This window comes from Candoia aspera, chromosome 3, assembly GCF_035149785.1.
Source record: "Candoia aspera isolate rCanAsp1 chromosome 3, rCanAsp1.hap2, whole genome shotgun sequence".
Lineage (NCBI taxonomy): Eukaryota > Metazoa > Chordata > Lepidosauria > Squamata > Boidae > Candoia > Candoia aspera.
Genome location: NC_086155.1, coordinates 35703546 through 35721832, shown reverse-complemented (window position 1 = coordinate 35721832; position 18287 = coordinate 35703546). Strand labels below are relative to the sequence as shown.

Below are 18287 nucleotides of genomic sequence, written 5' to 3'. Positions count from 1 at the left end.
GGGTATAACACTTACAGACCTGCAGGAGGCGGAGAGAACTTTTAGCCGATCTCGAGCAGAGCGGTTTACTCAGGAACAGCCAAGTGAAAAGTCAGACAGGCTAAGGGTTAGTGAGGGAAGCAGTGGAAGACAAGAAGATACTGCCACAAGAGGATCCAGGGAAGTCAACTTACCATGGACTAGAAACTTGGATGAAGAGGTAAATGAAGCCATGCAGAAAATCTTTTTGTTCAAAATTATTTATGGCATTTGATGAGTAACAGATTTAAATTATTATGTTTGGGGAAAAAGTGTGTATTTAATTTGTATCCCACCTTTTTAACAAGATGGTTATTAAAAGAAATAGCTTTTCATTCTGTAATTTTTCTTTATTTTTGTGCCATAGCCATGGAACTTTGTGAAGGAATATACAACTTAATCAGCAGATTATACTGGTATTCAGAATTACTGTATGATCTGTCGAAATCTAACTTGTTGGAACAAATCTGTGTTAGCAGTGTTGACATTTTATTTCAAGGGCAGTGCCAGATGTCATAACTTAATAAATGCCTTTTAAATGGCATTAAATGGCTTCTGCAGAGGATGTGAACAATAATAATTATAATTTAAGAAGAGCTCTGCCAGATCAGAGAAATGCCAGCCAGGTGCTTATGGGAAACCCAGAAGTAGGGAATGGGTATAATAGTACCCTCTTACATGTATTATAATATCAAACCAGCCCTGATAGTAGATCTGATATATAGCCATCAAGACTATTAGTCTTTTCTTCCATGAATGTACCTAATCAGTGGTGATAGGAGAGGAGAGATCCGGCCCTCGACCCCTCCACTGTGGGGTGCTGCAGGGTTCGGTACTCTTTCTTCTCCTATTTAACATCTACATGAAACCGCTGGGTGAGATCATCCGTCACCATGGGATGAGGTATCATCAATATGCTGATGACACTCAGTTATATATCTCCATCCTGGGTGAAGTAAGTGATGTGGTCTCCACCCTTTCCAAGTGCCTGGGAGCTGTAGGGGTCTGGATGGGGAACAACAGGCTTCGACTGAACCCTGTTAAGACAGAGTGGCTGTGGATTGATGGCCCCTTGGGTTCCAGGAAGTTGTCATCTTTGGTTCTGGATGGGGTGGCCCTGCCCCATTCGAAACCAGTGAGGAACCTGGGGTCCTCCTGGACTTGCGACTCCTGCTTGAAGAGCAGGTGGCAGTCGTGGCCAGGAGGGCCTTTGCACATCTTCAGGTGGTGCGCCAGCTCCGCCCATTCCTGGATTGAGATGTCCTCCGAACAGTCACTCAAGCCCTTGTCATCTCCCATATAGACTATTGCAATGCGCTCTACATGGGGCTACCATAGACTATCCGGAAGCTTCAGCTGGTCCAGAATGTGGCTGCGCAGACAGTTACCGGTGCTGTAAAATCAACCCATGTGACACCATTGTTACACGAGCTGCATTGGGTACCAGTTTGCTTCCGGGTCCAATTCAAGGTGTTGGTTATCACCTTTAAAGCCCTACATGGCATTGGACCAGGGTATGTGAGGGACCGTCTCATCCCCATAATATCGACCCGCCCCACCCAGTCAGGCAGGGAGGGAATGCTACGGACCCCATCAGTAAAGGAATTCCATCTAGCGGGGTCCAGGAGGTGAGCCTTCTCTGCAGTGGCGCCCGCCCTTTGGAACATCTTGCCCCCGGAGTTGAGACGGGTTTCCTTACTCTCGGACTTCCAGAAGAAACTGAAGACCTGGTTCTGCCGCCTTGCTTGGGAGCGGGAGAGCAATAGCTCCACCTGGGGATGGCTGGTGCCATAGTATCATGAGTAAGGATGGTGAGCAGGGGGCTCCCATCCAGGCTGTAAAGCGCATGCGTAGTACTGAGGAATTAAGCAACCATTCAAAGAGACACAGATCAGGCCCGCCTTAGCCTTTGGGGTTTATATGTCTGGGTTTTTCCCACGCTTATTCAGTTTGTTAGGATTCTGTTTATGTAGCAGTAATAAACATTAGAATACTACTCCTTGTCTCAGCGTGTGTCTCACTGTTAGGACACATAGCACCCCTTAGTGATTGTGTTCCATCTCCACTTGGATTTTTCATTTATTTTATTTATATCTTAATGGTAATTTAGATGGCTATGTTTTTAGTGTTATTTTATTGTAAACCGCCCAGAGTCCCCCATTGAGGAAGATAGGCAGTGACATAAATTTAATAAACAAACAATCCCCTTTTAACATCAATCTAGGCTTACTGCTGCTTTTAAATTCTTACTTATCAATAAAATCTTCTACCTATAGATTTTATTGATAAGTAATTTTATACATCTCTGCCTTGCCTCAACCTTCACTTTTTCAGCATAAGCCTTTACTCATAGAAGGAATTATTTTTATGTAAGTATGTATTTTGGGATTGAGAAACCTGAACTGTAAAGAGTAGATACAAGCAACCTGCTGCTCTCTAGCTGCTTGGGGCTGCTGTTCCACAGTTCCTTGCCACTGGCCATGCTGACTTGGGTTCAGGGAAGCTGAAGTCCAAATTAGTTAGATAACCTATCCCTAGTATACAGTATTTATTCCAGGTTTTGCCATAACATCGTAAACAGAATTATAATACTGTCATCTTTATTTTCAATCGTTATCAAATGGAAACTGCAGCAAAGAACTGTGCCTTTTTCATAGCATCAGCATACTGGGCTAATGTACTCCACCATACTTCCAGAATCCCATTCCTGATCAGCTGCTAACAGTTTAGACCCATATCAGTATATATTTGATGATTGTTTGCCACCAATATATCTCCAAGAAAAAGATCTAGATATTTGAAAATCTGGGGAAATAATTGCTAATATTTATTTTCCCAATGCAGATAAAATAAAGCTTTCTTTTATTTAAAATATATACTGATCAGAATCCTGAGGTAAATTTAAATTGGGTTTGTTGCATTATTTGTAATCTAAATCCATATGAAATCATCAGTAGGACTGGGATGCATGTGTGTGTTGACCATAACTATAAAAAGTAAAGTTTATAGTAGATAGAAAGTGATCACCAAGAAGTCCAAGAAGTTCTGATTTTTGATTTTGCTCTCAATTTATGATTAGGGTTAGAGTTAGAGTTATTTTAGTAATCAGATTTCTAGGCCACCCAACTCCAATGACTCTGGGCAGCTTGACATATACAAACAATAAAATAAAAAAATTACATCCAAAAGATAGTGTCATTGGGAGGGAACGACAACCAATTCTCAGAGATAAAAACAGAGATAAAAACAGACAAAAGGACCTCCCAACCCCCAACATAGGGGAGAGCCATGTTTTTAATGCTCTTTGAAAGGCCAGTAGGGTGGGGGGTCATGCAAATTTATGAGAGGATGCTGTTCCAGAGGGCAGGTGCCATAACAGAGAAGGCCTGCTTCCTAGGTCCTGCCAAGTAACATTGCTTAGTTGATGGGATCCAGAGAGAACCAACTATCAGATCTTACAGGACAGTCAGAAACCATAGCAGACAAATAATTAGGCCCATGTAGGGCTTTAAAAGTGACAGCCCCATGTACAGAACATTACAATCGTTCAATTATGAGGTAACCAAAACATGACCATATATATTCTCTTTCTTCACCCAATTATAGCTCTCATAGCCTCTGCTATTATACTTGATCTTTATATGCATAATAAGAATAGAATGAGTCCTATTTTGTGTATATATTTTACTGTGCTAAAGGGATATAATACTGTTAGTTTTAACCCTAGCATTTAGTGTTCGTTCATTACCTTCTTGCCAATTGTTATTGATGCCTGTTTTTTTCTTCCAGTCTGCTGGTCGTCGATTGAGATGCCTAGCACAACAAGACAAACCTACAACTGCTGTCTCTCCTTCGTTAACTTCCAGTTTTTATTCAAGTTCTCACGTGCCCAAAACAAGTAGATTTGTACCTTCTGATTCATTGAGCTCAGCAGATTACCAAAGCACATCAGCTGGCAACATGGAGAAAAATGGTATTTACTTACTATATTGCTATATTTTACAACTCTTTGAATCTTTGTCTATACTGAGAAGCAGCTTAAATATACCAGCCTACCACCACCATCACATACACATATAGGATACTTTTCTTCAAGTGGTTTTATTACTATTTGGGGCCAATCTTGCACCTTCCCTTCTGAAAGAATAATAGTAATTCATTCCCCCCACCCCCATCAGTGATCTCATGCAGCATTGGAATCCATTATAGGTAGTTCACGAGTTATGATGTCAATGAGAATGGAATTTCCATCACTAAGCAGTGCGGTCATAAAGTGCAACATCACATGACGGCATTGCTTAGCAACAGCAATCCCTGCAGTCCCCATTGCTGTTGTTAAGTGAGGATCATTGGTCATTAAGCAAGCACCTCCTTGCAATTTCTTACTGGCTTCTAACTGTCAGTCAGTGGAGAAGCCAGCAGGAAGTTGCAAGTCCCAGGCAGCTTGCAAGCAGGCCAGCAGGCAGATAAGTAGCTGCTGCCGGGTGAGAGAGGGAGTGAAGGGGTGTGCGGGTGGCCGGGGAGGTGTGGCACAAACGTGGTAGGGTTTGGGGTGGCTGCTGCCAAGTGGGAGAACTGCATGAGGGTGCACAAGTGGCCAGGGAGGCGCGGTGCAAGCACAGCAAGGCTCGGGGAAGGTGCATGGGTAGGAGAGACTCACTCAAGCAACTTGTGGCCTTTCCTGCTGGCTTCCCTATTGACTTTGCATGTGGGGAGCCAGCAGGAAAGGTCGCAAATCATGATCATGTGACCATGGGATGCTGCGACCATCGTAAGTGTGAGTTGGTTGCCAAACACCCAGATCGTGATCACATGACTGTTGGTTGCTGGGATGTCCAGAACTTTCAAGGATTGTAACCACTCATTCAGCACTGTCATAACTTTGAACGGACGCTGAACAAATGGTCATTAACCAAGGACTACTGGTACTTGGAAGACCCACTGGTTTGGTCCTTTGGTGTTAAACGTTTAAATATAGATTGGTAGATGATAAGGCTGGAAAAAAAAACTCTGTATGAATATCATCTGACTATGAGTGCCTTATTTTGAAAATGTTCCCATGATTATATAAGCTAAAACTATGTTTCTTTCAACAGAATACGAAGATCAGGACCTGGATGACAGAACTTCAAACAAGCAGTCAGTAAGAGAGAGAAGGCGGCCAAAAGAAAGACGGAGAGGCACAGGAATCTCTTTCTTTACAAAGGATGTAGGTATTGTCATGCATACACGAAAGCGAAGAATTAAAGATTAAATCATGATCTGGTGGGATGGATATATGTATAGATATACATACACACACACACCTATCCAATTGTTAAAAAGGTCATTACATAATTCTAAAAGGAAAATGAAAGACCTCTAGTGTATGAAAATAGAAATATAATTGTAATGCTGTTTATAAGATGAAACTATTCAAAAGACATGAATAAAATTTATTAAAAAAATAAAATAAAATGCAAGCAGTTGCTTACTATGTACAACCCCAGTTAAAGTAATAACACAGAAAAGTTGGAAAGAATAAATAATGCATTTCATTTATGCATATTTAAATAACTGATTCACAAGAGCCTCAATAGTATTTTGCTTCAAAAATCATTTGTCAAACACTCATATGTTTGTTGCAATCATGTATTTGCACTGTTTCACCTATCATCTTATCTAGAAGATAGCTAAATCAATAGTTCCTTAGCTGAAATACAGGGAGTAGTGCTCAGATTCTTTGCAATCCACAACACACCTTTGGAAAGTTATTGAAACCCCAAGACAAGCCATGAAAAGGTTTTGTCAATTTTCTCTTTAGTCAGTTTAGAAGCTGATTAAGATGCTGTTGAGCATCAGTAACCATCAACAAATCTCAGAAATCATTTATCCAACTCACAGTGTGGAGAAATAGAAACATGTTAGAATGATACGTACAGTGTGTTCTAACCTGTTCAAATGAGAGCCAGTCTGGTGTAGTGGTTAAGGCATCAGGCTAGAAACTGGGAGACCATGAGTTCTAGTCCTGCCTTAGGCACAAAGCCAGCTGGGTGGCCTTGGACCAGTTATTTTTCTCAGTCCTAAGAAGGAGGCAATAGCAAACCACGTCTGAAAATCTTGCCAAGAAAACCGCAGGGACTTGTCCAGGCAGTCTCCGAGGATCAGACACACTTGAACGGATTAAAAAAAAACTGTTCAAATGGGTAATGGAACAAGAGCTTGCATGTTGATAGTATGCTTCACCTAAATTATGAGATAGGGTTGTGGTATATCAAGTGACTGTTTCTAATTTCTTCAGAGATTTCTTTTTCTAAAAACATTTTTCAATATGTTTTAAACACATTCTGCAGCCAACTGCATTTACTAGTTAGATTCATGTTCAAGCATACAGATAATTGAAAGGCTTTAATTAATATTACTTACCAGACTGTTTTTTCATTTTCTAAATACTATAAAGATATTGAATACTGTCTGCCTTGATAGGTATCTTCAAGTATATTTTTCAGTTACTTAATTGAACTTACTATTAATATAGGAAAAAAACTGTCCTTTATTTCAAACATATATGGTTTGTATATTTATTTTGTAGGATGAAGAAATGGATGGTACTGAAGAAGTAACGGAGGACAGGGTAAGTGAAAAGATAGACATAGATATTCATTCATGTGCTGCTTCATGTGAAATTTTGGTTTCAAGATTGTTTTGATTTAAAATTATTAAAAGCCATTTCCAGTACATTGTGGAGTATTTTTCTCTCCAGATATCTCTCTTGTATCAGGTATTCTCTTCTTCCCCTTCTATAATAATGGTGATAATCAGTATTTTTTATTTATTTTTCACTAGACTATAGCATACTAGTTTGGTATGTAATAATTATGAAGGCAGAGGCAATAGAGGAAGTTGCTGGGAACATCAAAGCAATACAGAGTCTTTTGAACAAGTGCCAAAAACAGATTGGTGGTTTTCAGTGCTTATGAAAACAAATACATGTTTGTATTTTTTGCTCAGCCGCATGTGGCTGAACTAATTTATGATATAATTGGAATGGCCAGGGAAACCACCCAGAGTCCCTTTTGGGAGATGGGCGGTGATAAATTTGATTAATAAATAAATAAAGCAGATTTACATTTTTGTCAAAACTAGAAATGGCAAAACAACATGAGTAGAATTCAAAAAGCATTTTTCTATATAAATTATTTAGAAACCTAATATATAGAAAATAAGGTAGTTTTTCATCTTTCAACCTTAAGTGATATTTGAACTAAGAAAAACTTCAAATAATTTTGCCCAGACCAATGTGTGCTGGGCCCCATGGATGGTGTAAAATGAAAAAACTGTTTGCATCAGTTTTTTTATTTCTATAAAATAAAATTTCATCCAAGTTGATTAACATTATGAAACAGTTAGAAAGACTACTCAGAAAGTAGGCAAAACTTTGTTCTTTTTCTCAGTTAGCTTTGTGAGTCTTTAACTGGTCAAATCTGACTGACTGCATGATAGTGTAATGTCTTTAAATGTAATGGTTAATAATACATAGGCCAGCTAGAAGTTCCTGCTTAAAATATATCTTATACCAATGATCCATATAGGAGAAGGAAAAACTGCAAACATGTTACTGTTAACACATAAGACACTTGGGTGATGGCATGGGCAGTCACACTTTTCCATGGGAAAAAATCTGGTAGTATTAGATTGTTTTAAGACTATGCAATAACTTGAACTTTGTATTCAGTTCTGTTTTATTTTCATATTAGACATAAACTCAGAGAATTCAGAATACAGTTGAAACCAAATATCAAACTTTTAAAATTCATATTGAAGATAGAAATATTTCAAGTTCATACTGCAAATGCAGACAAAAGCATACTTTATTATGGAAAGTGTTAGTTTCCTGAATGTCACTTATCTGTAAATTGCAATGTAGCTCCCATGGTCGTAATTATTTTTAATAATGCTTTATTCTATTCCAGATTTTTTTCCCATAGTACAGTAACTGTCTGTAAAGAAAGTCATTTAGTCATGGCTAACACATCAATTTTTTATAAGACTGAGCAATAAATCCAGTAGTGTTTGAGACTTTGAATTACTACTTAGTAGAATTATTAATATCTGGAGCACTAAAAAATAAGGAAAAGGTGCTTGATTCAGGAGCGATACAAGAAAAACATATCTATAAGGAATATACAGTAGAGCATTCATTCAGAGTAGGCAGGCTTATTGTAATGAGCATGGGGTTAGGTTACACAATCTTGGGAACTGGCTTTATGTACCTTGGTCTTCATCTATCAGTGAATATGGAAAGGCATTCCTGTTGCCTTTGTTACTGTTTTCTGAGGGAGTTTTGGTTTAATGAGGAAGACACTAATGTCCATCATAGTTCTGCATCCTGAGGGAATGTCAGTGTGCTGCATATACTTCCTAGTTGGTGAGATGTAGATAACAATGTGTTGACTTGCAAGGTTGTATCTACATTAGAGATCCTAGGTTGCAGAGAATATAATGATTATGTGTAGGGTAAAACCAGACTTTGGTTGCACTTTTGGCATACTGGCCAAAATGTGCCAAAACTATATGTCCTTAATTATTAACAAAAAATGCTGCATGTGGTAAGAGTACAAGCAGAGTTGAATTAGTTACTGAATATGATAAGAGCAGTATTTGACCGAAGTAAAACATGCACAAGAATAAATGTAATGCTCAGAGTGGTTCCAAATGGAAACTCAGTGTATGAAGTAGACATTGTAGAAGCAAGTTGGTTTGCAAGGATGGAAAGGTATAGAAAGGTAGAATAATTGCTGTTGGTATAAACTAGTTTTAGCTATGTGTTGTTTTCTTTTTCTTATCTGATGCTTTTAATTTATTTGGCTTACTATTTCTTATTCCTTTCCCACACTCTGCATACATTACTTATGCTAAAAGGGAACTGCATAAATGGTATGTAGTGTTGTGAAGAAAACTACATGGATGATCCATGAAGTCACCAGCAGCTGAGTTTGACTGGGAGGAGACAGTATCTTTTATGCAAGTGTATACAATATTGTTTTATTTTCACATCTCTTTGGGAAAGAGAATTAAACTTCTGTTCTTTTTTCATTGAAGAGCTCTGCTGAAATTCTTCCAACTCTCCATCACAGGGCTATTTCTGCTATCTGTTGTGGTATCTGTTACTCATTTCTTTGCTTTACTATCAGAAACTTCATTGCTCTCCAAGAGCAATGACTTTATTAGGCTTATGTTCTCCTTTCTGTTTTCTGGGATATTGACTACCTAATATGGTGAGGTATGCCCCTGTCAGAAGCTGTTGCATGTTGCTCTCAGGCCATGGAGTTTACTTAGTAGTTGCATTTAGATGAATTTCTGGTAGCTGATTTGGAAGAAGGCCTAATTAAATAGTAATATGTTACGGTTTTAACTGTTTCAGTGAATATATGGCTTCTGATGCATCTTTCTTTCTTCCTTTCTTATGTTGCTTGGAACTGCATGTTCTACTTTGCTTTTTTCCTAACACAGTGCAGTATGATACTGGGAAAACTTCCACATCCACAAAAGCATAGAGTGAAGACAATTTTAGATAGCTAAGATAAAACAATTACTGAATTATGAATGAACATGGGGAGAAGCTTCATAATCAGAAATGATCTTTGATACTAAAAAGCTATTGAAAATTTATTGGCAATTTTTTTTCCTGTAGTATACACTATTGGCAGGATATCAGACAACATGTCTTAGTATTTCATTTCCATTTCTTTGCCATATTTTGAAAGGGATAAAGTCATCAAAGGCATAACATTCATTGAAATTATTGATTTAGAGCAGGGGTTCTCAGACTTTGGGTCAGGATCCCCAGGAGCCGGAGGGAAGTCGCAAGCAACTTAGAGGAAGGCACACACATTTTTTAAAAAACTGATCAGGCTAGCAGAAACAACTGGGAGCACTGTCAAAACCTACTCTGGACTTTGCTCCCTGCCTTGCCTGTGCAGCCAAACTGCAGGCTTGCCTAGGAAACTCTGGAGCAAGTTTTGACAGGGTTCCTGCAATCTTCTCTTTGAGCTTTGTTCTTTGTTTTGCTATGTAAGCCTGCACTGAGCATTTCTAGTACTGCAAAGTTTGAGAACCCATGTGATTTAGAAGTAAAAAATTAAATATCAGAAGTAAATAGCATATTTATTTCTTACTGAACACTAATTCCAGTGAAATATTAGCTTGATTCAAGGGGGGAGGGGTATGGGATTGCAGTCCTGCAAAGTCTGAGAACCCTGAATTTATAGCACTTGTCAGAGCTATATAGGAATAATTTTATTGCATGATCATTCAGGATGTTGGGGACATTCTTATTTATATACTTATTGTTAAAGTATTATGTCAGCTTATATTTCAAAAGACAATTATAAAGAAAATGACATTTGATTAATTGTGCTTTAAGTTTCTATAATTTCAAGAGGTATAATATAATGGTAAAACATTGTCATGAAAATAAGTTTCTGTTAGTCTTCGTTATTACCTATGGTTATATTTTTATATAACCAAATCTGTGTTCATGATGGTTATATAGGAACTAAAGCCCAAATGAATGGGAAGAGGGCAAACAGTAATAATATAAAAAGATAATTCCTGGAAGTCATTTTATCATCCTCTCCCCCAAATGATCAAGCTAATATTTCAGTCAGATTTAATCCCCTCTGTATTTGTTCTGGAGAAGTACTGAGTGCTTCAGAGCATTTAGTAGTCTGTAGCTCTGTGGTAGGCTGGCTTGTCTGCTATAAGTGAGGAGTATCAGACAGTCTTGAGGAAGTGAACTGCAGTTGTGTCTGAGAAAGGTATTTGTTTCTTTGGAGATATTAATATCAGGAGGCATACAGTGGTGCTTAAAAATTTGTGAATCCTTTTGAATGTTCAACATTTCTGCATAAGTATGACCTAAAACATCATCTGTTCTCCACAGAAGTCTTAAAACTAGATAAAGAGAACCCAATTAAACAAATGAGTCAAAAACATTATACTTGTACATTTATTTATTGAGGAAAATGATCCAGAGCTACATATCTGTGTGTGACAAAAGCATGTGAGCCTCTAGGATTATTAGTTCATTTGTATCAAACGTTTCTGCTGAATCTCCAGTAGGATTCAGTCCAGTTGGCTTGACTGAAATGCCTCCTAAGCAAATCACCAACTTAATGGGAAGGAGCTATGCTACCAACTTTTTGAAGATTGATGTCAAAGACCTATTGCTCTGGCTCTGTTATGGTTCTGTCAGAATCAAGTAAGATCAAATAACGAGCAGAAAGTTCACAGTAACTTTAATCTAATTCAGTACCTTTGTTTCAGAATGATGAAAATTTGTCTAAAGGGAGTTGAGAACAATCAATTTTTTAAAAAAAAGTTTTATTCAAAAGTTAAAGTTCCATTAAAGTTTCTAAAAGTAGATCAGCTTCATTTGCACTAGAAAGTTGAAAACCTCTGTGGAATCTGGAGCACAGCTTGTAAGGATTTTCATGGGACCACTTTGGAAGGTTTTTTTTTTTTATAACAACAAATCTCCTAGCCATATACCAAGTGACTAATAACCTACATTTGGAAGATATTAATAGTAGTGGGAATAAAATTACTAGCTATAGTGCTAGTAAAGTAATGAATGGCATTGTACCCTCAAGTGATTGCAACTCACAAACTTTAAGTAAAGGCCCCTACTTTTATTTTATAAAGAATAATATACTATAATTACAGGTGTTTCCTCTCTAAAAATAATGCAGGAGTTTATAGGCTCCACCTTAGGTCAACTAATATTGTAAAAAGTATGGATGCATCATTGGTAAAGAGAAATACTTAGTTTTTTGGACTGTGAACTCTGTCAGAACTTGGAGTGGGGTATTAATGTAAAAATTAAAAAGGGGGCTAGAATGCAGTCCTGCTTTCATTCTTATATAGCCCACAGACATTCTTAATGGGTTCATTTAACCTACATGAAAATATTACCTTGTAATTTCCTGATCAAGAGTAGTAATTGACAATAGACAGAGGAAGCTGCCAATAGTCTTTCTGTTAGAATGGAATTTTAAAAAAACTGCCTTTAGTTTTTTTTTAATAAAGATAACAAAGAATTTGTTGGGGACAATAAGATACTTTTCCATTAGGTGATACAGTATGATACACTGGTCAGGTGTTGACCAACTTACCCTGTACCCCACTTGTTTGACAGCCAGTACTTTGTACTGTACCGTCCAGTTGGCTAGTTTCCTATAGAAATACCTAGCATACAGCTGACAGGGCAATAATGTGTGTGTGTGTGAGAGAGAGAAATCTTTCTTACAAATTACAGATTTTATCTTTCTTACACTGAAATTGATCAGCTCCAATCCTCAGGAACGTGTAGTCAGTGTGCATGAACAATGATGCTAGAACTGGGTCCCAGAAACAGAATTTGCCTTTAATAATTCAGTTGGATCAAATCTCTGCATGCTGTTTACCATTTTTGAATTGCAGGATAAATTTAAATCACTTGAGTCAACCTTAAACAAAGCTGAAAAATGCTTGACTCAAACTTTAGGTGATATTGTTTTGCCCAATCCAAATGTAGTTTTTGAAAAGGTATGGGCTACAAAACACTAGAATGCAACAGTTTTTCTCTTTAACTGTTTTTTTTACCAGTTACTGACTTGGACCATCTGCTTTTTCCTTTTCAGCAGGGTTTTACATGAATTTTCAAATCATTTAAAGATCTCCACAAATAATGACAGTTGGCTCTGTAGGCTTCAGCTAGTTTAACCTTGGCATTGACACACTTTCAGTTGAACTAAGGCTTAGATTTGAACTTGCTTCTAGTGTTCTTAATTGGGGCTTTGCCATTAGTATCACCTGGATGCTATTAATTATTAGTATTATAATATTTCACTGGTGTTCTCCATGGAAATAGATTGCCACAGCTGAGAGGCTATAAATGAGCTAAAGAATAGGAAAGCTGCTCTCTGCATTTTCCTGAACCATCTAGTTTGGTAATCCCTTTCCATAGTAGCTTCAGATGGACAGATTTGCTCCAGATGATAAGCCAGGGTGCTGGAAGCTCATCTAATGGGAGGAAAGTTGATAACTAGCTGTCTGGGTATTGATTCTGAAAAAGCTAATTATGTTAGTTAAATTTGGAAAGATTAAAATGAAGTCTGGCTCAGTAAGTATCTTTTTCACAGTTCCCTTCTGTCATCCTTTTCAAACTAACAACTTTTATTAAAAAACAAGTTGTCATGAGCTAAGCTTACTTCATCAGATGCATTATGTAGCTCATGACAACTTATGCCTTTTAATAAAATTTGTTAGCTTGAAAAGGTGCTACCATAGACTAACACAGCTCTCTTCCTACAGTGTATTCTTTCAGACTATTTAACGTGAAAATATTGAACATAATGCTCATTTGGGCTAGCTGCCAGCTGCTTTAATTAATTATCATTCAAGTGATGAGGCTGATGATAAATTACATCTTTAGATGTAGGAAGTCCCTATTAAAGTGAGAGTACAGGGTTTCAACATTTGGGTGAAGTCTAGTATTAAAATCACAAGCACTTACAACTGCAGTTTCAGGGAGTTTAGCATCAAATACATCCCCAACTGTCATTAGTTTGACTTAGTAAATGGTGAGGAGGAAGATAAAGATTTAGTACCAAAAAAACTGAACCCCCACATTGATAGCCATGGCCAAGGGTATCCATACAAGTTTGAAACTAGTAGCTTGAAGTTGGAAATGAAAATGTTTAGACTACTGTCAAGTCAATCACCTTCAGGCTAGGAGGCAATAAATTTATTTAGCTGTAAAACTCAGTCTTTAAATTCTTTGAGTTACTATTTTTCTTTCTTTCTTGATTTTCTGGCTTATCCTTCTGACATACAGTATGGCTTATTCTGAAAGAGGAGTGTAATGAGTTTGTATGAATAAAATAGGTATAAAACTTAACTGTGTTGCAACACAGTTAAGCATCCACATAAATGTACAAATTCTATCCTCGTAACAAATGAGGCCTTTCAGATTGAAGAGTTTGCCCATTTCTGCTGTAATTCACAATAAGAATCAGAATTCTGGATCTGGAAATAGGGGGCTAGGCTTTAGAATAGAGCAGAGAGGATCTTTAGAAATTATTACAAGGGACTATTTTCAGGTTCAGCAGGTCAGTTTGGAGCTGAATTTAAAACATTGAACATTGCTGGTAGCTGATTTCATCCTAAATAACTGAAGAAAATCTAAGGAAAGTTCTGGATATCTGAGTGAGTTAAAACTGATTGGCGAATCATAGAAGCCCAGGTAAATAGTAATTAGCTGATTTCATGAGACCACATGAAAATAGGACCATTTTGCTGTTAAGATTCTAGATTGACAAATATTAAAAAGAAGTAACTCAACAAACCTCTGGGTTATTATTCAGGTTCTCTAAACTTCTGCCTCTGTTTTTTTAAAATAGATTCTTAATCATGGATATCAGATTCCTATCAAAATAGGTGTGAACAGAGCAGCAGCATATTTAACTGTGAATTTAGAGCAAACTGAGAAAGTAAACAAACAATGCATGTTTCATTGGATTTGTTGTTGATAGTTGATTGTTTAGCTATAGCTGATTACAAGAAGTGCAGAATGGAAACAAGCCAGCTCCATTCCTCAAATAAAGCTTAAACTTAAGGGGCAGAGATAGAAGACCTACTTGAGAGGCAAACAAAACTTGGTGTGTTGTTTTAGTCAATTTCTTAATTATGAAAGTTTCTTACTTAGTGGTATCAACTTGCCCATAGAAGAGTTAATTAGAATTCCCCTCTAATTTTTATTTTTAAATCACTGGCATAAGTTTTTATGTGATAGGTTGGGAAAGGCTAGATTGCTACATGGAAAAGAAGATAGGGTTTTTGTAACTTTAATAGATATATTTAAGAAGACATTTCAGTGGGTAACAAATTGTACCTGCTGAAATTTCCTCACCTGTGCAATTATTAATGATGCAAGAGCCCTATCCATATTTATATGACACCTTAGAATTTTTTCAAACCAGTGCACTGCAGTGGTAAATATGCCCAATTAGTACTGGGTTGACCCACATTCTAGTCTGCTCTGTTACAGAAGCTCACTGGATGACTTTGGGTTAGTCACATTCTCTCAGCCTAGCCTTCTCACAAAGTTGTTTTGGAAAAAAATAGGAGGGAGCACTATACAGGTAGTCCTCACTTAATGTACACTCATTCAGAGACTGTTTGAAGTTACGAAGGCGCTGAACAAGGTGTATATATGACAGGTCCTCATAGTTGCGGCCATCACAGAGTCCCCACAGTCACATGATTGCGGTTGGGGTGCTTGGCAACTGGCTCAAAATTACAACATCGCAGCATCCCATGGTCACGTGATCGCCATTTGCAACCTTCACTGCTTGCTTCTGACAAGCAAAGTCCATGGGGAAGCTGGCAGGAGGCCACAAGTGGTAATCATGTGACTGCAGGATGCTGCGACCACACAGGATTCGCCTAACAATGGCAACTGGGACTGGTGGAACTACCATCATAAGTTGGCACAGTCACGTGTCATTGCACCTTACTACTGTGCTTTTTAACAGTGGAATTCCTGGTCTCAATTACTATTGGTAACTGAGGACTACCTGTATATCCGACCTTGAGCTCTTGAATAAAAATGCAGGATATAAATAAAAAAATCAGACAGCAGTGGAGTTAGTGGCTGATGAATAGCAGGAATCAAGTAGTAGGCTTCAGGAGGAAATTGCAAGAGGAGAAAGAGAAAGTGAAAAAAATAATACCCAAATGCATAAGAATAGTCTGCTTGATCATGTCAGAATTCTTTATGGCCTTCACTCACCGCTGAGTTGAAGTGCTCTCCATCTCTCCTTGAGTTAGCAGAACATTAAACGAGCATGGAATTTGCTGTCCTAATTGCCGATCCTTATTCTGCCTCTGTTCGAAGTCACTGCTGGTGACCTGACTTCTATCCAAAGTAATGAGTAACAAAACCTAAGTAGGGGAAAATTTTTAGTCCAGCATTTTGTTTTTCACAGTGTTCAGGCTGTGTTCTTTGAGGTGCTCACAAGCAGGAGATAGACATATATGCCTTTCCTGTTGTTGCTCCCCTGCCACTGGTATATGGAGGTATCCTAACCCAGAGATCATTATCAGCCCTGCCCTCTATGAATTTATCTAAGCCCCTTTTAAACCATAAAGGAGATGTGCAGAATTTGATAGCTGGATAATAATCCAGAGTAGAAGATGGAAACAGAGAAAGAATATAATATTCAGCCAGGAAGTGGCAGAAGCTAATGAAAAATGTGTATGTGCAAATGTCGCAGTAATTTACATTGCATATTTATTAGATATGGCCTATGAAAATTTTATTTTCCAAAGAGCAGATGGTCTGAATCAAGAAAGCTAACATGGTCTTTCAGGTCTTCCAACAATGTACTTATTGTCACCATAACTAAATCTGTCCACTTTGTTGCTGGACTTCCTCTTGTTCTTCTCCTTCCTTCCACCTTTCCCAGCATTAGAGCCTTCTCCAGAGACTTAGGTCTTGACATACTGCAATGTGTCTGAAGTAAGATAATTTTGTTTTCTTAACTATCCATCCTTCAGCAAAGGATCGTTACCTTGTCGTGGTGCTGGAGCTTGAGCACCTCAATGATGCCATGAGCTAAACCGTGAAGGGCCACCCAAGACGGGAAGGTCATGACAGAGAGGTCAGACTAAATGTGATCCCTGGGGAAGGTAATGGCAACCCACCCCAGTATTCTTGCCGTGAAAACTAAATGGATCAGTACAACCAGAGATATGTCGTTATACCATCGGAAGATGAGACCCCCAGGTCGGAAGATGGTCAAAATGCTACTGGGGAGGAACAGAGGATGAGCTCAACTAGCCCCAGACGTGATGACGCAGCTAGCTCAAAGCCGAAAGGACGGCTAGCGGCCGACGGTGCTGGTGGTGAACGGCGAATCCGATGTTCTAAGGATCAACACACCATTGGAACCTGGAATGTAAGATCTATGAGCCAGGGCAAATTGGATGTGGTTATTGGTGAGATGTCAAGATTAAAGATCGACATTCTGGGCGTCAGTGAACTGAAATGGACTGGAATGGGCCACTTCACATCAAATGACCACCAGATCTACTACTGTGGACAAGAGGACCACAGAAGAAATGGAGTAGCCTTCATAATTAATAGTAAAGTGGCTAAAGCAGTGCTTGGATACAACCCAAAAAACGACAAAATGATCTCAATTCGAATTCAGGGCAAGCCATCTAACATCACAGTGATCCAAATATACGCCCCAAACACAGATGCTGAAGAAGCTGAAGTAGAGCAGTTCTATGAGGATCTGCAGCACCTACTGGACAACACGCCTAAAAGAGATGTTATTTTCATCACGGGAGACTGGAATGCTAAGGTGGGCAGTCAAATGACACCTGGAATTACGGGTAAGTAAGGCCTGGGAGAACAAAATGAAGCAGGACTTAGGCTGATAGAATTTTGCCAAGACAACTCACTCTGCATAACAAACACCCTCTTCCAACAACCTAAGAGACCGCTTTCTACATGGACTTCACCAGATGGACACCACCGAAATCAGATTGACTACACCCTTTGCAGCCAAAGGTGGCAGACATCTATACAGTCGGTAAAAACAAGGCCTGGAGCTGACTGTAGTTCAGATCACGAACTTCTTCTTGCACAATTTAGGATCAGACTAAAGAGATTAGGGAAGACCCACAGATCAGCTAGATATGAGCTCACTAATATTCCTAAGGAATATGCAGTGGAGGTGAAGAATTGATTTAAGGGACTGGACTTAGTAGATAGGGTCCCGGAAGAACTCTGGACAGAAGTTCGCAACATTGTTCAGGAGGCGGCAACAAAATACATCCCAAAGAAAGAGAAAACCGAGAAGGCAAAATGGCTGTCTGCTGAGACACTAGAAGTAGCCCAAGAAAGAAGGAAAGCAAAAGGCAACAGTGATAGGGGGAGATATGCCCAATTAAATGCAAAATTCCAGAGGTTAGCCAGAAGAGATAAGAAATTATTTTTAAACAAGCAATGCGCGGAAGTGGAAGAAGACAATAGAATAGGAAGGACAAGAGACCTCTTCCAGAAAATTAGAAACATCGGAGGTAAATTCCAGGCCAAAATGGGTATGATCAAAAACAAAGATGGCAAGGACCTAACAGAAGAAGAGAGATCAAGAAAAGGTGGCAAGAATATACAGAAGACTTCTATACGAAGGATAATAATATCGGGGATAACTTTGATGGTGTGGTCAGTGAGC

General features: G+C 38.5%; 1 protein-coding gene across 5 annotated transcripts in view; it reads left to right on the top strand.

Annotated features, from left to right (window-relative positions):
• PPP1R12B (protein phosphatase 1 regulatory subunit 12B) overlaps positions 1-18287 on the top strand; it is a 147209-nt gene that overhangs the window by 68779 nt on the left and 60143 nt on the right. For all 5 annotated transcript variants that reach the window (XM_063297366.1, XM_063297364.1, XM_063297365.1 and 2 more), the window contains exons 15-18: positions 2-199; positions 3808-3991; positions 5115-5227; positions 6590-6631. In XM_063297366.1, coding sequence (XP_063153436.1) covers positions 2-199; positions 3808-3991; positions 5115-5227; positions 6590-6631 — 537 coding nt within the window. The remainder of the gene's footprint in view (position 1; positions 200-3807; positions 3992-5114; positions 5228-6589; positions 6632-18287) is intronic.